At 43.9% G+C, this 18,907-nt stretch overlaps 1 protein-coding gene across 3 annotated transcripts in view; it reads right to left on the minus strand.

The window, feature by feature from the left end:
- LOC123377848 (hepatocyte cell adhesion molecule-like) overlaps positions 1–11,522 on the minus strand; it is a 30,512-nt gene extending 18,990 nt beyond the window's left edge. For all 3 annotated transcript variants that reach the window (XM_045031173.1, XM_045031171.1, XM_045031172.1), the window contains exons 1-3: positions 11,374–11,522; positions 3,608–3,683; positions 293–631 (exon numbers count right to left, since the gene is read on the minus strand). In XM_045031173.1, coding sequence (XP_044887108.1) covers positions 293–631; positions 3,608–3,683; positions 11,374–11,394 — 436 coding nt within the window. In that variant the 5' untranslated portion in view covers positions 11,395–11,522. The remainder of the gene's footprint in view (positions 1–292; positions 632–3,607; positions 3,684–11,373) is intronic.
- Positions 11,523–18,907: the final 7,385 nt, after the last annotated feature.

The following is an 18,907-nucleotide window of genomic DNA, read 5'->3' on the forward strand; positions in this document are numbered from 1 at the left end:
GCCACTGCACAAAAAGACAAGTCATGGTGCCGAGTCCTGTTTGGAAGGAAATTCCCTGTCATAATCAGAAGGGTAACTTCCCATTCATGCTCCATCTATATGACACTTCCTGATTGCTATGCAACTATGCAAATCTATAGGTGCATCATGGGAAAGTGGAATGTAGAGTTGCAGAGCTGTATTGCTGCCTTTTCCATGGGATATGTTGTGCATTCTTATCTAATTCAGTGGTTGAATAAGAATTAGTATAGAAATGGAGAAAGTTATCAAGACCATTGAGGGTGGCACTTACCAATAACCTCCAGCTGGAACCACTTAGTTTCCTGGGAGTTTGTTCTAAAACTGTACATTCCTCCATCTCCCAACTGCAATTTTATTTGGAGAGTCCAATGGGTTTTGCTGAACTCAACGTTCCCATTATATGAAGGATGTAAATCAACTTTTGATTGCTCCTTATAATATACTATGATGGACAGAACAGTAGAGGAGACATTTTTATAATCCCAGCGTACAATCCCAGTGCTAAAATTCAGGCCTGGTGGAGAGAACACCACAGTGCAGCCTACAGCAGAGATTAGCCTGTCTGATGTCGGTGTAAGATTGGCAGAGTAACATGGAGAAAGAGTCCGTGCTGAAAGACAGGAACACAGGATATTTCAGGTTAATTATTGTTCTGCATGATCATTCATGTGGGGAAAGCTAGGGATCTAACCCGTGTGCCCACAAAAAGTGCTCCAGCTCAGCTGTACTGTGAGTCATGCCAAGACTAGAGTCAGGGCCGGCTCTACATATTCGGCCGCCCCAAGCAGTCATGCGCGGGAGACGCCCCGGAGCCCCGGGAGCAGCGGACCTCCAGCTGGCTTGACTGGTGAGGGTCCGCTAGTCGCGCGGCTCGGCTGGACCTCCCGCAGCTGCGGACGGTTGGCTGGTCCGGCGGCTCCGGTTGAGCTGCCGCAGTCATGCCTGCGGGAGGTCCAGCCGAGCCGCGCGACCAGCGAACCGTCCGCAGTCATGCCTGTGGCAGGTCCGGTCGTCCCGGGGCTCCGGTGGACCTCCCGCAGGCATGACTGCGGCAGGTCCGCCGACCCAATCTGCCGCCCCTGACGACAACTGCCGCCCCACGCGCGTGCTTGTCGCGCTGGGGTCTGGAGCTGGCCCTGACTAGAGTGAACTGGAGCTCTGTGAATCGCAGGTTGATTTTTTGACTCACTGGCAATCAGGAAATAAAAATTCATTTTGGTTTAATGCAAACAACATTTTTCAAAATATTTGGTAATCAAACAAATTTGAAATACTATTTTAATTCCAACCATTTTGAGGTGGGGGGTGGGGTTGGGGGCTAAAATTAAGTTAGACAGGGCTAGAGCCCATTCATATGAAGAAACTCACACAGGGGCCAGGAAAATCCAAAGTTCCTTCCTCTGAACCAGTCAATTTTTTTCTGATGAAGAAACCAGGATAAAAAGAGTGTCATGTGAGTCATCACTAAAAGAGGCAGGAGCTGATACTTGAAAAATGGGAGTGCTAGACAGAAGTGTATTTCTTTGGCTGGTGCTAGTTACTGCTTGGGTAAGTGCACTCCAAAAAAAAGCGGGGGGGCCTGGAATGTGTGCTTTGTGTGCCCCTTACAGGCCAGGAGGATTAGTAAGTGTAGACATTCCCTTAACTTGAGAGGTGTCCCTAATACTATTGGATGTATGGCCCAGAGGCTCAGCTGATGTAAATTGGCATCTGGCTGTACATAATTTATCAGTTCGGGTGCACTGTTAGATTGAGTCTCAGCACACTGTTACTGGGATACCTTCCTGGACAGTGTGGTGCAAATGCATTAACTTGAAGGACTTTTTTTTTTTTTTTTAATAAATACCTTCCCTAAAAGACAGGAAATTCCATTGTTACAACATCCATAACCATGGAACTCAGCTACATTACACATACATGATACATATCCATTAAACAGCATTGGTCAGTAATGAGCTACTACTACATGGGTCCCCACTCTGCCTTCAGCTACCTCTCTGCAACCCCCCCATTGGCTTCACTAAAATAAACCATGATTGTTTGTATCTGAAAGCAGAATTTGAGCTGCCATCTGCAAAAGGATCCCTTCAACATTGCTGCGGGAACCATGACTTACATTTTAAAGTTATTAGTGATTTTGGGTGTGGGCCCTCCAAACTGAGTGCTGCCCTCCGAAAAGCTGATCCCTTTAAGGTGTCTTCTGTCAAGCACCTAAGGTCAGAGGCACCTAAAAATATTAGGAGTACTTGTGGCACCTTAGAGACTAACCCATATCAACTGTCAGAAGCCAATCAATTGAGATGAGCTATCATCAGCAGGAGAAAAAAAAACTTTTGAAGTGATAATCGAGATGACCCATAGAAGGTGTGAGGATACTTAACATGGGGAAATAGATTTAATTAGGGTAATGGCCCAACCATTTCCAGTCTCTGTTCAAACCTAAGTTAATTGTATCTAATTTGCATATTAATTCAAGTTCAGCAGTCTCTGAGACACAGATCTTGGGAGACAGACCAGTCCTCACTTACAGACAGCCCCTGCACCTGAAGCAAATACTCACCAGCAACCGCACACCATACAACATAAACACTAACCCAGGAACCTATCCTCACAACGAAGACCGATGCCAACTCTGTCCACATATCTATTCAAGGGACACCATCATAGGACCTAATGACATCAGACACGCCATCAGGGGCCCATTCACCTGAACATCTACCAATGTGATATATGCCATCATGTGCCAGCAATGCCCCTCTGCCATATACATTGGCCAAACGGGATAGTCTCTACGAAAACGAATAAATGGACACAAATCTGACATCAGGAATCATAACATTCAAAAACCAGTGGGAGAACACTTCAATCTCTCTAACCAGTCAGTGACAGACTTGAAGGTGGCAATTATACAACAAAAAAACTTCAAAAACAGACTCCAAAGAGAGACTGCTGAACTTGAATTGAGTTTTTTTTCTCCTGCTGATGATAGCTCATCTCAATTGATTGGCCTCTGACAGTTGGTATGGGTACTTCCACCTTTTCATGTTCTCTGTATGTATAAATATCTTCTTGCTGTATGTTCCAGTCTATGTATCCGATGAAGTGGCTGTAGCCCACAAAAGCTTATGCTCAAATAAATTTGTTAATCTCTAAAGTGCCACAAGTACATCTGTTCTTTTTGCGGATACAGACTAACACGGTTGCTACTCTGAAACCTAAAAATATTAGTTGATTTTGGACCTTATCTTTAGAATTTCCTCACTGCGGTGCTTATATTCTAAACCCGAACACTGCAATGAACAAGAACTGTGATGTGGCATTATGCAGTAGCTTTCAAGCACTGGTATGTATTTTTGTCTATGTAATAATTGGAGATATACCAATCTCCTAGATCTGGAAGGGACCTTGAAAGGTCATTGCATCCAGCCCCCTGCCTTCACTAGCAGGACCAATTTTTGCCCCAGATCCCTAAGTGGCCTCCTCAAGGATTGAACTCACAACCCTGAGTTTAGCAGGCCAATGCTCAAACCACTGAGCTATCCCTCCCCCCATGATGTGCATGCTGACAGCTTGAATTTGTGTTTACCTGTAACATGTGTGATGCTTACTGCTGGAATTTCACGGACCCAGATCAGCACCGTGAGGAGAAAACAAACCAGCAGCTATGAGGAAGACACAAAGTTGTTTTAGTGAAAAGTTAGTAAAATATTTAAAGGATTGTGTGTAGAACCATACATTTATACAGTGCTTTCTGAAGATTAAGATAAACTACTTGCGCCATAAAAACAGAAATCTCCAAAATTCTGCAAAGCCATTTTATAAGGTCGTTGTCAGAGTAACGTGTAAGCGCAATATGTCGAAATGATAGTTATAATATGTATAATACTTGTGCATATACAAATTCATTGGCTAGGCAAACTTATAAACTAAGGTGAAAAGGGTGTTATTTCTAAAACCACAATCCCGCAAAGATAGTTAGGCGTGTGCTTAGCTATATGACTGGAGTAATCCCACGGAAGCAAATAGGAGCACTTGCAGAGTGTAATGTTAAGCAGGTTGATCCCGGTGCAGTTCATTGCAGGATTGGTGCACCTTGGTCCTGCCTCTCCTCTGCCTATGGCATACAATAGCTGAGTCTCCCTTGGTCTAATTTCCGCTGTTGGGTTTGATGAGGGATAGTATCAATGAGGCAGGTGGCGTTGGTGACCCCTTCTGGCCTTAAACCAATGTTTCCCAAACTGTGGGTCACAACCCCACATGGGGTCATGCCATCAGCAAATGGGGTTGCGGTTGTGCAGAGGATACCACGCAGCATGATTGCTCATGTACAGTGCATGCAAGGTCACGATGCACGGAAGATGTGATTTTGCTGTACAAAATGGCATCCTCCATGATGTCTGGGGTCCTGGGAGGAAATAATTAATTAAAATGGGGTCGTGCTGGCAAAAAGTTCAGGAACCCCTGCCTTAAACTCCATGATTAAGACCTAAATAATCCTTCACTCTACATCCCTCCCTCAAAACTAATAAAAAAGAACCATATTTCCAGACTCATCTGGATGAAACACATTTGGCATGGCTAGGCCAAGATGCTTTGGACATTGTATGAAGCAAAGAAGAGAGGTGTTTCAGACAGAAGCACCAGCTTGCTTTTGCAATGCCCCTCTCTTCAGATTAACGAGTAAAATTTGCCCCGAGCTTTAAAAAAGTAAGTTCTACTGTGAACTAAGATGTGGCATGTGAAATTTCAAAGAGATGTTTGATTTTGGAGAAATTAGGCTAGGGAAGTATGCGTGCACATAAAGACTTTTCTTATAACAGGAATCTAATGCCAGCCTTAACCACAGAGAGATGACATCTCTCCATAACACAATGGCAAGCTGTTTGCACATTTAAAATACCATATTATGCAAAGTGTAATTTCTTATTTGTTTTAATGCTTGCACAACAGTTTATTTTTCTCTTTAAAATCTGGAATTTTAGACAGGCCTCAGCCTGATTGCAGAGGCCACACTGAGCCTACCATTTTGAGTGTGTGCGCAAGTGCATTTCTTTGACCCTTACAGTCACATGACTTACACCCAGTTAGAAACCTAACCATGTGGCTCACTGATGCAATCAAATAGACAGACTTTAGGGGCAAAACTCTGCTCTGAAATATTCACAAAAAAACTTTGCAGCAAATAAATATGCTTGAAGTTTTGTACCATTCACTTTTTTTAAAAAAGAGTTGCAACACTCATTTCCTAATTTCAGAGCACTTTACTTTTTAACCTTTGGGCCAAATCCTGCAAACACTTGAATACATAAATATATACTTAATTTTACTCACATAAAATCAAAGTGCTTAAATGTTTGCAGCCATTCTTAAATATGAAGTGCGGGTGCAAAGGTTGCAGTTTTACTAAATCCTGCAAGCACTTCTTTACATGCTTAACTTTATGCATGCAGGAAATGCCAGCTACACATGCAGGATCTGGCCCTAAAGTTCCGCAGAGAAGTATTTTTTGGGGGGGGGGGAAATCAGAAAATGAGAAGACTGCAAGAGGATGTTGTAATTATTATATATGAATGAAAGCGTAGATGGCTCAGACACTTTAGAATGTGCCAAGTTTATCTCTAGTATAAACTCTGTTGAAATTAATGGAGGATGAATTTAACATGAATATCTTTATTGTGGCATATTACATACTTAAGTGTCAGCAGTTTTTAATAAAAGACAAATAATTCTGACAGATGCCCAATAGCTTCAAGACATGCCTGCACAGGTGAGAGTAGCTGCTAGCAGAACTCATTTTCAGAGTATACCACGTGATTTATTTACTGTGTAATTGGCACACACCCAGGGCCAGCTCCAGACCCCAGCACGCCAAGCGCGTGCTTGGGGCGGCGTGCCGCGGGAGGCTGGCAAGCGGCTCCGGTGGACCTCCCGCAGGCATGCCTGCGGAGGGTCCGCTAGTCCTGCGGTTCCAGTGGACCTGCGGGAGGTCCACCAGAGCCGCAGGACCAGCGGACCCTCCGCAGGCACGCCTGCGGGAGGTCCACCAGAGCCGCGGGACCAGCGGACCATCTGCAGGCACGTCTGCAGGAGGTCCACCGGAGCCGTGGGACCGGCAATTGCCAGAGCGCCCCCCGCGGCGTGTCGCCCTGCTTGGGGCGGCGCAATTCCTAGAGCCGCCCCTGCACACACCCAACCTGCAGGATGCCGAAGATGACTTCCATTCTGAAACCTGCTTATTTCCAGTGTGATATGTGAGGAGTTCTGTGCTGCTCCCAGCTTCTGACTTTGGGGCAAGGTGATTAAGATAACAAAAGTCTTGTCATAAAATTAAATTAGGATCCTTAGATGATCCTGAAAGAGTTGCCAAGCACTCCAGTTAAAAGACTGGAAACAAAGGGTAGGAATAAATGGTGAGAATGGAGAGAGGTAAACAGTGGTGTCCCCCAGGGGTCTGTACTGGGACCAGGGCTGTTCAACATATTCACAAATGATCTGGAAAATGAGGTAAACAGTGAGGTGGCAAAATTTGGAGGTGATACAAAATTACTCAAGATAGTTAAGTCCAAAGCTGATTGCAAAGAGTTACAAAGGATTCTCACAAAACTGGGTGGCTGGGCAACACAATGGCAAGTGAAATTCAATGTTGATAAATGCAAAAATAATGCACATAGCAAAGCATAATCCCAACTACATACAAAATGATGGGGTCTAAATTAGCTATTATCCATCAAGAAAGATTTTGGAGTCATTGTGGATAGTTCTCTGAAAACATCTGCTCAATATGAAGTGGCAGTCAAAAAAGCTAACAATATTGGGAATCATTAGAAAAGGGATAGATAATTTGACAGAAAAATATCATATTGCCTGTATATAAATCCATGGCAAGCTCACATATTGAATACTGCATGCAGAATTGATCACCCCAGCTCAAAAAAGATATATTGGAATTGGAAAATGTACAGAGAAGGGCAACAGAAATGATTAGGGGTATGGAACACCTTGTGTATGAGCTGAGATTAAAAAAACTGGGACTTTTCAGCTTGGACAAGAGATGACTAAGGGGTATATGATAGCGGTCCATACAATCATGAATGGTGTGGAGAAATTAAATAAGGAAGTGTTATTTATTCCTTCACATAACACAAGAACGAGGGGTCACCCAATGAAATTAATAGACAGCAGATTTAAAATAAACAAAAGAAAGTATTTCTTTACAACCTGTGGAATGCTTTCCCAGAGGATATTGTGAAGGCCAAAACTATAAAAGGGTTCCAATAAGAACTAGATAAGTTCATGGAGAATAGATCCATCAATGGCTGTATTAGGCAGGGAGGGGCAGGGATGCAACACCATGTTCTGCGTGTCCCTAACCTCTGTTTGCCAGAAGCTGGGAATGGGCAATACGGGATGGATCACTTGACGATTGCCTGTTCTGTTCATTCCCTTTGAAGCACCTGGTATTGGCCACGATTGGAAGACAGGATACTGAAGTAGATTGACAATTGGTTTTACCCAGTATGGCCATTCTGATGTTCTTACATAGAATCCAGATGTATCTGCCCCCTGCTGTAACCCACTAGACCAGACAAGGTGGGCAAACTTTTCGGCCTGAGGGCCACATTGGGGTTCCAAAACTGCATGGAGGGCCGGGTAGGGAAGGCTGTGCCTCCCCAAACAGCCTGGCCTCTGCCCCCTCCCACTTCCAACCCCCTGACTGCACCCCTCAGAACTCCCAATACATCCAACCACCCCTGCTCCTTGTCCCCTAACTGCCCCTCCCCCTAACTGCCCCCCTGAGACTCCACTCGCATTCAAACCCCCCGCTCCCTGTCCACCCCGACCCCTATCACACCCCCTCCTCCTGACAGGCCCCCTGGGACTCCCACACCTATCCAACCCCTCCTGCTCCCTGTCCCCTGACTGCCCCCCAGGACCTCCTTCCCGCCGGCTCCTCACCCCCTTACCACGTCGCTCAGAGCAGTATGTCTGGCAGCTGCGCCACCTGCCTGGAGCCAGCCACGCTGCTGCACTGCCCGGCAGGAGTTCGGAGCCCTGCCGCCCAGAGCACTGGCAGCATGGTGACCTAAGGCTGCTGGGAAGGGGTGACAGCAGGGGGGAGACTGGGGGCTAGGCTCATAAAAACATAAGAACAGCCACACCGGGTCAGACCAAAGGTCCATCTAGCCCAGCATCTGTCTACCGACAGTGGCCAATGCCAGGTGCCCCAGAGGGAGTGAACCTAACAGGCAATGATCAAGTGATCTCTCTCCTGCCATCCATCTCCATCCTCTGACAAACAGAGGCTAGGGACACCATTCTTACCCATCCTGGCTAATAGCCATTTATGGACTTAGCCACCATGAATGTATCCAGTTCCCTTTTAAACTTTGTTATAGTCCTAGCCTTCACAACATCCTCAGGCAAGGAGTTCCACAAGTTGACTGTGCGCTGCATGAAGAAGAACTTCCTTTTATTTGTTTTAAACCTGCTGCCTATTAATTTCATTTGGTGACTCCTAGTTCTTGTATTATGGAGAGAGGTAAATACAAGAACTATTCCTTATCCACTTTCTCAACTTCACTCATGATTTTATATACCTCTATCATATCCCCTCTTAGTCCTCTCTTTTCCAAGCTGAAGAGTCCCAGCCTCTTTAATCTTTCCTCATATAGGACCCTCTCCAAACCCCTAATCATTTTAGTTGCCCTTTTCTGAACCTTTTCTAATGCTAGAATATCTTTTTTGAGGTGAGGAGACCACATCTGTACACAGTATTCGAGATGTGGGCGTACCATGGATTTATATAAGGGCAATAATATATTCTCAGTCTTATTCTCTATCCTCTTTTTAATGATTCCTAAAATCCTGTTTGCTTTTTTGACCGCCTCTGCACACTGCGTGGACATCTTCAGAGAACTATCCACGATGACTCCAAGATCTTTTTCCTGACTCGTTGTAGCTAAATTAGCCCCCATCATATTGTATGTATAGTTGGGGTTATTTTTTCCAGTGTGCATTACTTTACATTTATCCACATTAAATTTCATTTGCCATTTTGTTGCCCAATCACTTAGTTTTGTAAGATCTTTTTGAAGTTCTTCACAATCTGCTTTGGTCTTAACTTTCTTGAGTAGTTTAGTATCATCTGCAAACTTAGCCACCTCACTGTTTACCCCTTTCTCCAGATCATTTATGAATAAATTGAATAGGATTGGTCCTAGGACTGACCCTTGGGGAACACCACTAGTTACCCCTCTCCATTCTGAGAATTTACCATTAATTCCTACCCTTTGTTCCCTGTCTTTTAACCAGTTCTCAATCCATGAAAGGACCTTCCCTTTTATCCCATGACAGCTTAATTTACGTAAGAGCCTTTGGTGAGGGACCTTGTCAAAGGCTTTCCGGAAATCCAAGTACACTATGTCCACCGGATCCCCCTTGTCCACATGTTTGTTGACCCCTTCAAAGAACTCTAATAGATTAGTAAGACATGATTTCCCTTTACAGAAACCATGTTGACTATTGGTCAACAGTTTATGTTTTTCTATGTGTCTGACAATTTTATTCTTAACTATTGTTTCAACTAATTTGCCCGGTACCGACGTTAGACTTACCGGTCTGTAATTGCCGGGATCACCTCTAGAGCCCTTTTTAAATATTGGCGTTACATTAGCTAACATCCAGTCATTGGGTACCGAAGCCGATTTAAAGGACAGGTTACAAACCTTAGTTAATAGTTCCGCAACTTCACATTTGAGTTCTTTCAGAACTCTTGGGTGAATGCCATCTGGTCCAGGTAACTTGTTAATGTTGAGTTTATCAATTAATTCCAAAACCTCCTCTAGTGACACTTCAATCTGTGACAGTTCCTCAGATTTGTCACCTACAAAAGCCAGCTCAGGTTTGGGAATCTCCCTAACATCCTCAGCCGTGAAGACTGAAGCAAAGAATCCATTTAGTTTCTCCGCAATGACTTTATCGTCTTTAAGCGCTCCTTTTGTATTTCGATCATCAAGGGGCCCCACTGGTTGTTTAGCAGGCTTCCTGCTTCTGATGTACTTAAAAAACATTTTGTTATTACCTTTGGAGTTTTTGGCTAGCCGTTCTTCAAACGGCTTTTCTTATTACACTCTTGCACTTAAGTTGGCAGTGTTTGTGCTCCTTTCTATTTGCCTCACTAGGATTTGACTTCCACTTTTTAAAGGAAGTCTTTTTATCTCTCACTGCTTCTTTTACATGGTTGTTAAGCCACGGTGGCTCTTTTTTAGTTCTTTTACTGTGTTTCTTAATTTGGGGTATATATTGAAGTTGGGCCTCTATTATGGTGTCTTTAAAAAGGGCCCATGCAGCTTGCAGGGATTTCACTTTAGTCACTGTACCTTTTAACGTCTGTTTAACTAACCACCTCATTTTTGTATAGTTCCCCCTTTTGAAATTAAATGCCACAGTGTTGGGCTGCTGAGGTGTTCTTCCCACCACAGGGATGTTGAATGCTATTGTATTATGGTCACTATTTCCAAGCGGTCCTGTTATAGTTACTTCTTGGACCAGCTCCTGCGCGCCACTCAGGATTAAATCAGGAGTTGCCTCTCCCCTTGTGGGTTCCCGTACCAGCTGCTCCATGAAGCAGTCATTTAAAGTATCGAGAAATTTTATCTCTGCATTTCGTCCTGAAGTGAAATGTTCCCAGTCAATATGGGGATAATTGAAATCCCTCAGCCAGGAGCTCAAGGGCCGGGCAGGATGGTCTCATGGGCTGGATGTGGCCAGCGGTCCGTAGTTTGCCCACCTCTGCACTAGACCTCAGCTCCCCTCCCAGAGCTCAGCTCGAACTCAGGAGTTCTGATGGGTTCTCTCTTGCTGCAGAGTTAGTAACAAAGTAAGAATACACATTAACATTGCAAACCTAACCATTGTCCCTTAAGTGACTTGCCACAAGATATCAAAACGTTAGAATTAGAGCTGAGTGGGTCTAATATTCATTTAGTTTTCTTTCTTTTGTATGGGAATTAGATGCAGTGCTCCTGCCAGCTAATTGCTAAGTTATCTGCCAAAAAAACTAGTTTTCAAGTGCCTAAGTAGCCCCTGGAATCACAAAGTTGTCCCCCTCCCCGCATCGGAAAGGATGACTCATTTCCCCGCTAACTATTCCACTCTGAGACCGTCATGGCCTCAGCCAGGTTTTACTTCGCAGCTACTTCTCTCCGCCGAGGTCACCGCAGACGCTGTGCCCCCCGCGCGCGATGGCTCAGCCCAGCAGGGGTTTCCCCGCGCTGACCCGGGGAGAACGGCAGCCAGCCCCGCCCCGGGGCCAGGCACGGCTGGGAGCGGAGCAAGGCGCGGGGGTCTCACCTGAGCTCCGGAACGCTCCATGCTGCCTGACTCAGCTCGCCGGCCGCCGCGCAGCGCGATCAGCTGATCCACAGCTCGCACCTCCCAGTTGCAGCCCCACGAACTTCCTCCAGCCCGGGACCGAGCCGAGCCGAGCCTGGCCTGCTCCGCCCGAGCGCCAAGCCGCCGTACCACTCGGCTCGCCTGAGGAATCAGTGAAGCAAACAATGGCTTATTGTCTCACTCTGGGAAGGAGGCGGACGGTGCCACTTGTCCACCAGGAAGTTTCTTGCATCTTCTTCTAGTGTGAATTGTTAGACCAGAGGTAGCCCTAACATCGAATATAGAATCACAACATTCCTCTCACACATTAGACGCTTCTTTTGGGGGGGCGGGGGAGGGGAGAACCGACACAAAATGCATTTATGGAAAGTTTGCAATTTACATTTGCGTAGCTAGAGCCCAAGGCTTTGTTCCCAGCTTTGTCTCACACATTTGACATGGTCCCTGGCAGGTCATCTAAACTCTGGCTAAAATTTTCACACTAGAAAATGCCTGAGTCAGGCCACAAAATAAGTAGCCTTGTTTTTAGGAGGTGCTAAGCACATGCAGCTCCAGTGAGGTTATCTTTAAGACCAAATAATCATTTTTCCATGCCCAATGTGAAATTTCTCAATACTTTAAATGACTGCTTCTTGGAGCAGCTGGTACTGGAACTCACAAGGGGAGAGGCAACTCTCAATTTAGTCCCAAGTGGAGTGCAGGATCTGGTCCAAGAGGTAACTATAACAGGACCATTTGGAAATAGTGACCATAATATAATAACATTTAACATCCCTGTGGTGGGAAGAACATCTCAACAGCCCAACACTGTGGCATTTAATTTCAAAAAGGGGAACTATTCAAAAATGAAGGGATTAGTTAAACAGAAATTAAAAGGTACAGTGACTAAAGTGAAATCCCTGCAAGCTGAATGGGTGCTTTGTAAAGACACCATAACAGAGGCCCAACTTCAATGTATACCACTAATTAAGAAACACAGTAAAAGAACTAAAAAAGAGCCACCGTGGCTTAACAACAATGTAAAAGAAGCAGTGAGAAATAAAAAGGCATCTTTTAAAAAGTGTAAGTCAAATCCTAGTGAGGTAAATAGAAAGGAGCATAAACACTGCCAGATTAAGTGTAAAAATGTAATAAGAAAAGCCAAAGAGGAGTTTGAAGAATGGCTAGCCAAAAACTCAAAAGGTAATAACAAAATGTTTTTTAAGTACATCAGAAGAAGGAAGCCTGCTAAACAACCAGTGGGGCCCCTGGATAATCGAGATGCAAAAGGAGCACTTAAAGACGATAAAGTCATTGCGGAGGAACTAAACAAATTCTTTGCTTCAGTCTTCACCGCTGAGGATGTCAGGGAGATTCTCAAACCTGAGCCGGCTTTTGTAGGTGACAAATCTGAGGAACTGTCACAGTTTGAAGTGTCACTAGAGGAGGTTTTGGAATTAATTGATAAACTTAACAGTAACAAGTCACCGGGTCCAAATGGCATTCACCCAAGAGTTCTGAAAGAACTCAAAGGTGAAGTTGCGGAACTATTAACTGGGATTTGTAACTTGTCCTTTAAATCGGCGTCTGTACACAGAGGCTGGAAGATAGCTAATGTAACGCCAATATTTAAAAAGGGCTCTAGAGGTGATGCTGGCAATTACAGACCAGTAAGTCTAATGTCAGTACCGGGCAAATTAGTCGAAACAATAGTAAAGAATAAAATTGTCAGACACCTAGAAGAACATAAATTGTTGGGCAAAAGTCAACATGGTTTCTGTAAAGGGAAATCGTGTCTTACTAATCTATTGGAGTTCTTTGAAGGGGTCAACAAACATGTGGACAAGGGGAATCTGGTGGACATAGTGTACTTGGATTTCCAGAAAGCCTTTGACAAGGTCCCTCACCAAAGGCTCTTACGTAAATTAAATTGTCATGGGATAAGAGGGAAGGTCCTTTCATGGATTGAGAGCTGGTTAAAAGACAGGGAACAAAGGGTAGGAATTAACGGTAAATTCTCAGAATGGAGAGGGGTAACTAGTGGTGTTCCCCAAAGGTCAGTCCTAGGACTAATCCTATTCAACTTATTCATAAATGACCTGGAGAAAGGGGTAAACAGTGAGGTGGCTAAGTTTGCAGATGATACTAAACTGTTCAAGATAGTTAAGACCAAAGCAGACTGTGAAGAACTTCAAAAAGATCTCACAAAACTAAGTGATTGGGCAACAAAATGGCAAATGAAATTTAATGTGGATAAATGTAAAGTAATGCGCATTGGGAAAAATAACCCCAATTATATATACACAGTATGATGGGGGCTAATTTAGCTACAACAAATCAGGAAAAAGATCTTGGAGTCATCGTGGATAGTTCTCTGAAGATGTCCACGCAGTGTGCAGAGGCGGTCAAAAAAGCAAACAGGATGTTAGGAATCATTAAAAAGAGGATAGAGAATAAGATGGAGAATATCTTATTGCCCTTATATAAATTGATGGTATGCCCACATCTTGAATACTGTGTACAGATGTGGTCTCCTCATCTCAAAAAAGATATACTGGCACTAGAAAAGGTTCAGAGAAGGGCAACTAAAATGATTAGGGGTTTGGAACCGGTCCCATATGAGGAAAGATTAAGAGGCTAGGACTTTTCAGCTTGGAATAGAGGAGACTAAGGGGGGATATGATAGAGGTATATAAAATCATGAGTAGTGTGGAGAAAGTAGATAAGGAAAAGTTATTTACTTGTTCCCATAATACAAGAACTAGGGGCCACCAATTGAAATTAATGGGCAGCAGGATTAAAACATATAAAAGGAAGTTCTTCTTCACATAGCGCACAGTCAATCTGTGGAAATCCTTGCCTGAGGAGGTTGTGAAGGCTCGGACTATAACAGGGCTTAAAAGAAAACTGGATAAATTCATGGAGGTTAAGTCCATTAATGGCTATTAGGCAGGATGGGTAAGGAATGGTGTCCCTAGCTTTTGTTTGTCAGAGGGTGGAGATGGATGGCAGGAGAGAGATCACTTGATCATTACCTGTTAGATTCACTCCCTCTGGGGCATCTGGCACTGGCCACTGTTGGTAGACAGGATACTACCTGTGGTCTGACCCAGTATGGCCATTCTTATGCTGTATTTTAATTTTGAGCTCAGTCTGCCGCTAAATTAGGAGAGGTTCTTAAAAGGGAAAAAAAATCTTAGTTGCAAGATTAAGTTAAAATATTTTATTGAACAATTTTACAGGCACTTTTGCAACCTTTAAAAAAGGCACAATAAATTAGGTTAATAGCTAACACTGTACTGACAATGAAAAGTCTTTTTTTAAAAAGCATATAGGTGAGATTAAGTACAAGTTTAAATAAACACTAACAGGAGATCATTAATTGTATTAGTTCACGGGACAATAATATCAGAAGCAAATACTGGAAGGAAGTGATAAAATATTTTCTTTATTTAGATTTAAATCTACCAATCCAAAGCTCTAGGCACCCTTACATAATTAATTACACAATAAATACCATTGAGTCTCAGCAGCATTAAAATCAGTTCCACAGAAACTTGGCCAGCTGGCCACCTGTGGTGTTTAGATGTGCTTGTAATTATTAGAGCTGGGAGCACTGGCTGTTGGGAGTCTGAAAGGACAGGAAACAGGAAGGAGGGGGGAGGAGTTGAGGAGGCTGAGTGAGAGTTACAGAGGGTGCAGCAGCAGCTTGGTACAGAGGTTTCCACTGTAAAAATAAAGTCCTGTTGAAGTTGTTAGTGCCTTGCTTGGTTGATACAACACCACCTCTCCACATTGTTTCCAGAGCCCTTATCAGAGAGATGTCTTTTGCCGCATGCCTAGGAAGTTACCAAAGGTGGGCTATTTCGGTCCAAGAGGAGCAGGTTCCAGAGCCTTCACAGAGAATGTCCTGCCAACTGCCCCGCCTCTTTTATAATGAGGGGGACCTAACCTGAATGCCCCTACTGACTGCAGCTCCAGCAGCATGGCACGGCAAGAGAAGCAATCCCTCAAGCAGGCCAGCACCAAGCCAGTTAGGCCTTTGTAAGTCATAACCAACACTCTAAACTCCACCCGGAGACCAAGAGGCAGTCAGTGCCACTCTCCTGCTGACATAACTAATGCCACTGGTTGGGGATAGTTAATTATGTTGATGGCAGAGAGTGGCTACATGGGAGACCTTACAGTGATGCAGCTGCAGCGGTACAGCTGTGCTGCTGTTAAGTCTCTAGTGTAGACATAGCCTCAGTCTCCAACTGGTTTTAAAGTGTAGCCGCCTGCGGAGTGCACTGCAGTAGTCTAATCCCGAGATGACAAAAGCCTGCATAACAGTAGCAAGGTCTGCATCCAAAAGTCAAGGTCACAGCCTCCTACCCTGTGATGTACCTGGTTTATAAAAACCCCATAAAAACAAAAAACCTGACATTGACTGGGTTACCACTGTCATATGATCAAACAGCAGTTAGGGGTCTACAAATCATCCCTACATAGTAAATTCTAGATAGACGTATTCCCCCAGAAGGGCTGATACTACCTCTTCCACCTCCCCCAGCTGCTTCTCCCAACCCTCTATCACTGCTTTCTTCTCTGGGTTTGACCCTCATCCATGCTCAGCTAGATACCAGCTGAGGTGAGGGGAACTCACTGCTATGAGATATCATTAAGGCCAGGACTCAGCTTAGGAGGATTAAATTAGGTTTGGATATTTATATGCAGAACAGAAAAATCCAGCATTATAATAGTGAGGATTGAACACACAAGTGTTGAAATGGCTCATTCTTCAAACCCTCCTTGACACTCAAGACTTAATTCTTCAGAGTGTATGTTAATCCAACAATTGAGAGTTCAGAGACCTTCTTGGGATAGATTTATTGGAGTCTGTCATGCCCCAATAAGAACATAAGAACATAAGAAAGGCCGTACCGGGTCAGACCAAAGGTCCATCTAGCCCAGTATCTGTCTACCGACAGTGGCCAATGCCAGATGCCCCAGAGGGAGTGAACCTAACAGGCAACGATCAAGTGATCTCTCTCCTGCCATCCATCTCCACCCTCTGATGAACAGAGGCTAGGGACACCATTCTTACCCATCTTGGCTAATAGCCATTTATGGACTTAGCCACCATGAATTTATCCAGTCCCCTTTTAAACATTGTTATAGTCCTAGCCTTCACAACCTCCTCAGGTAAGGAGTTCCACAAGTTGACTGTGCGCTGCATGAAGAAGAACTTCCTTTTATTTGTTTTAAACCTGCTGCCTATTAATTTCATTTGGTGACCCCTAGTTCTTGTATTATGGGAATAAGTAAATAACTTTTCCTTATCCACTTTCTCAACATCACTCATGATTTTATATACCTCTATCATATCCCCCCTTAGTCTTCTCTTTTCCAAGCTGAAGAGTCCTAGCCTCTTTAATCTTTCTTCGTATGGGACCCTCTCTAAACCCCTAATAATTTTAGTTGCCCTTTTCTGAACCTTTTCTAGTGCTAGAATATCTTTTTTGAGGTGAGGAGACCACATCTGTACACAGTATTCGAGATGTGGGCGTACCATGGATTCATATAAGGGCAATAATATATTCTCAGTCTTATTTTCTATCCCCTTTTTAATGATTCCTAACATCCTGTTTGCTTTTTTGACCGCCTCTGCACACTGCGTGGACATCTTCAGAGAACTATCCACGATGACTCCAAGATCTTTTTCCTGACTTGTTATAGCTAAATTAGCCCCCATCATGTTGTATGTATAGCTGGGGTTATTTTTTCCAACATGCATTACTTTACATTTATCCACATTAAATTTCATTTGCCATTTTGTTGCCCAATCTCTTACTTTTGTGAGATCTTTTTGAAGTTCTTCACAATCTGCTTTGGTCTTAACTATCTTGAGTAGTTTAGTATCATCTGCAAAATATTAGACCATTTTCATAACAGTCTCTGGGCCAAGCCAGGAAAGATATCTAGTGGCTTCTGGAGGGGACAGAACGCACTCAACTCTCATTACAGTTTGACCTTAGCTAACTAAGAAATTCTCACCACAAATCTTTAAGTATCTCTGGGCAAATAGATAGAAACAGACCCAATGCATCCCTTACAAAAATTATAAGTGATTCATAGGCTTAAGTTAATCACACAAAACTGAAAACCTCTGCCCCGCCCATTCCCCGAGGCCTCTCCCCTTCTCACTACACCCCCCATCCCTCCATCACTCTCCCCAATCCTCATTCACTTTCACCAGGCTGGGGCTGGGGGTTGGAGTGTAGGAGGGGGGGTGAGGACTCCTTTCACCAGGCTCACTTTCACCAGGCTCCAGCTGGGGTTGCAGGCTCTGGAGTGGGGCCAGGGATGTATGTAACATTATACACATAAATCAGGTCCTTACAAAAAGTCAAGTTGTGTAAAATGTATTTTTGGAAAATTTTATGTGCATTCTGCATGCAAAGTTCAATAATTTAGTTGTAAACCGGGACCAAAAGTCCATTGACAGATGTCTATAGCATCCCCCAAGAAACCAAGGGATTCAGCACATGAATTTAAAACCAGAAGAGGAGGAAACTGTTTATAGTCAACAGGGCTGCACCAACCCAGGATACAAAAATGCAAGATTCACATGAACAGCACAGAGTGACCACCATCACACCAGGACACTATTTTCACGATTCGTCTTAGCATGTCGTCGTCATCATCACACTGGTAAAGCATCTATCTCTCTCCCTGCACTGGATTTTCAGTGGGCTGTTCAGAGGCGAGCTGCCCTTTCTGTCTTTGAAAATCTCTCTTAAATCTGTCGCTGGTCTAGGACTAAAAGCTGCCTATCCTACATCTTTTATCAGAGTGGCTGTGGTGGGGTTAAATCACTCTCCTTGTGGTAAGATGGAAATGTTATTGTATGACTGGTGGTGTGTATATCTTTTTATTTTCAAATATGGTCATGGCTTGAACTTTGTTCTGAGTTTTGGACTTGTGCAACTATTAAATGGATATTACTGCCAAATATATCTAGGCATCTATATCTACTTCCAAACATAAGTATCACATATGTGGTGGTGGTACCAGTGTGAAAAAACTGGATTCTCACAATAAATGTCACTCCTCTTGCACTCTGTGCACTGGGACCACTTCTAATATCAAAACTTTTGAGCAGCTACAGTTGGCATTTAAACAATCAGCTGAAATTTCTTTCTATCCTCTTGCAGTGAGGAATTCCTTCCATCCTGGATTATATTCAAGATTCTATCCTTGACCAATGAGAGGCAAACAACTTAATTAGGTTTAAGAGAGCTTGACAAATGTATTAGTGCAATTGTATGATGGGGTTGCTCGTGATAGCAGGGGGTAGGGCAAAGGGGTTCACTTCTGGTTTATGTTTTATGTTCCTAAAAGCTCATACTTCAGGGTTTTAGCCACACCTGCAGGGGTCAGGAAGGGATCCCCCTCCCTCTGGTTTTGTTTTATTTTCAAATTTCTTTCCCCTGAAGGCATCCGAGATGGCCAGAGCTGGAGATGAGACATC

This window comes from Mauremys mutica, chromosome 9, assembly GCF_020497125.1.
Source record: "Mauremys mutica isolate MM-2020 ecotype Southern chromosome 9, ASM2049712v1, whole genome shotgun sequence".
In the NCBI taxonomy this organism is placed as follows: domain Eukaryota; kingdom Metazoa; phylum Chordata; order Testudines; family Geoemydidae; genus Mauremys; species Mauremys mutica.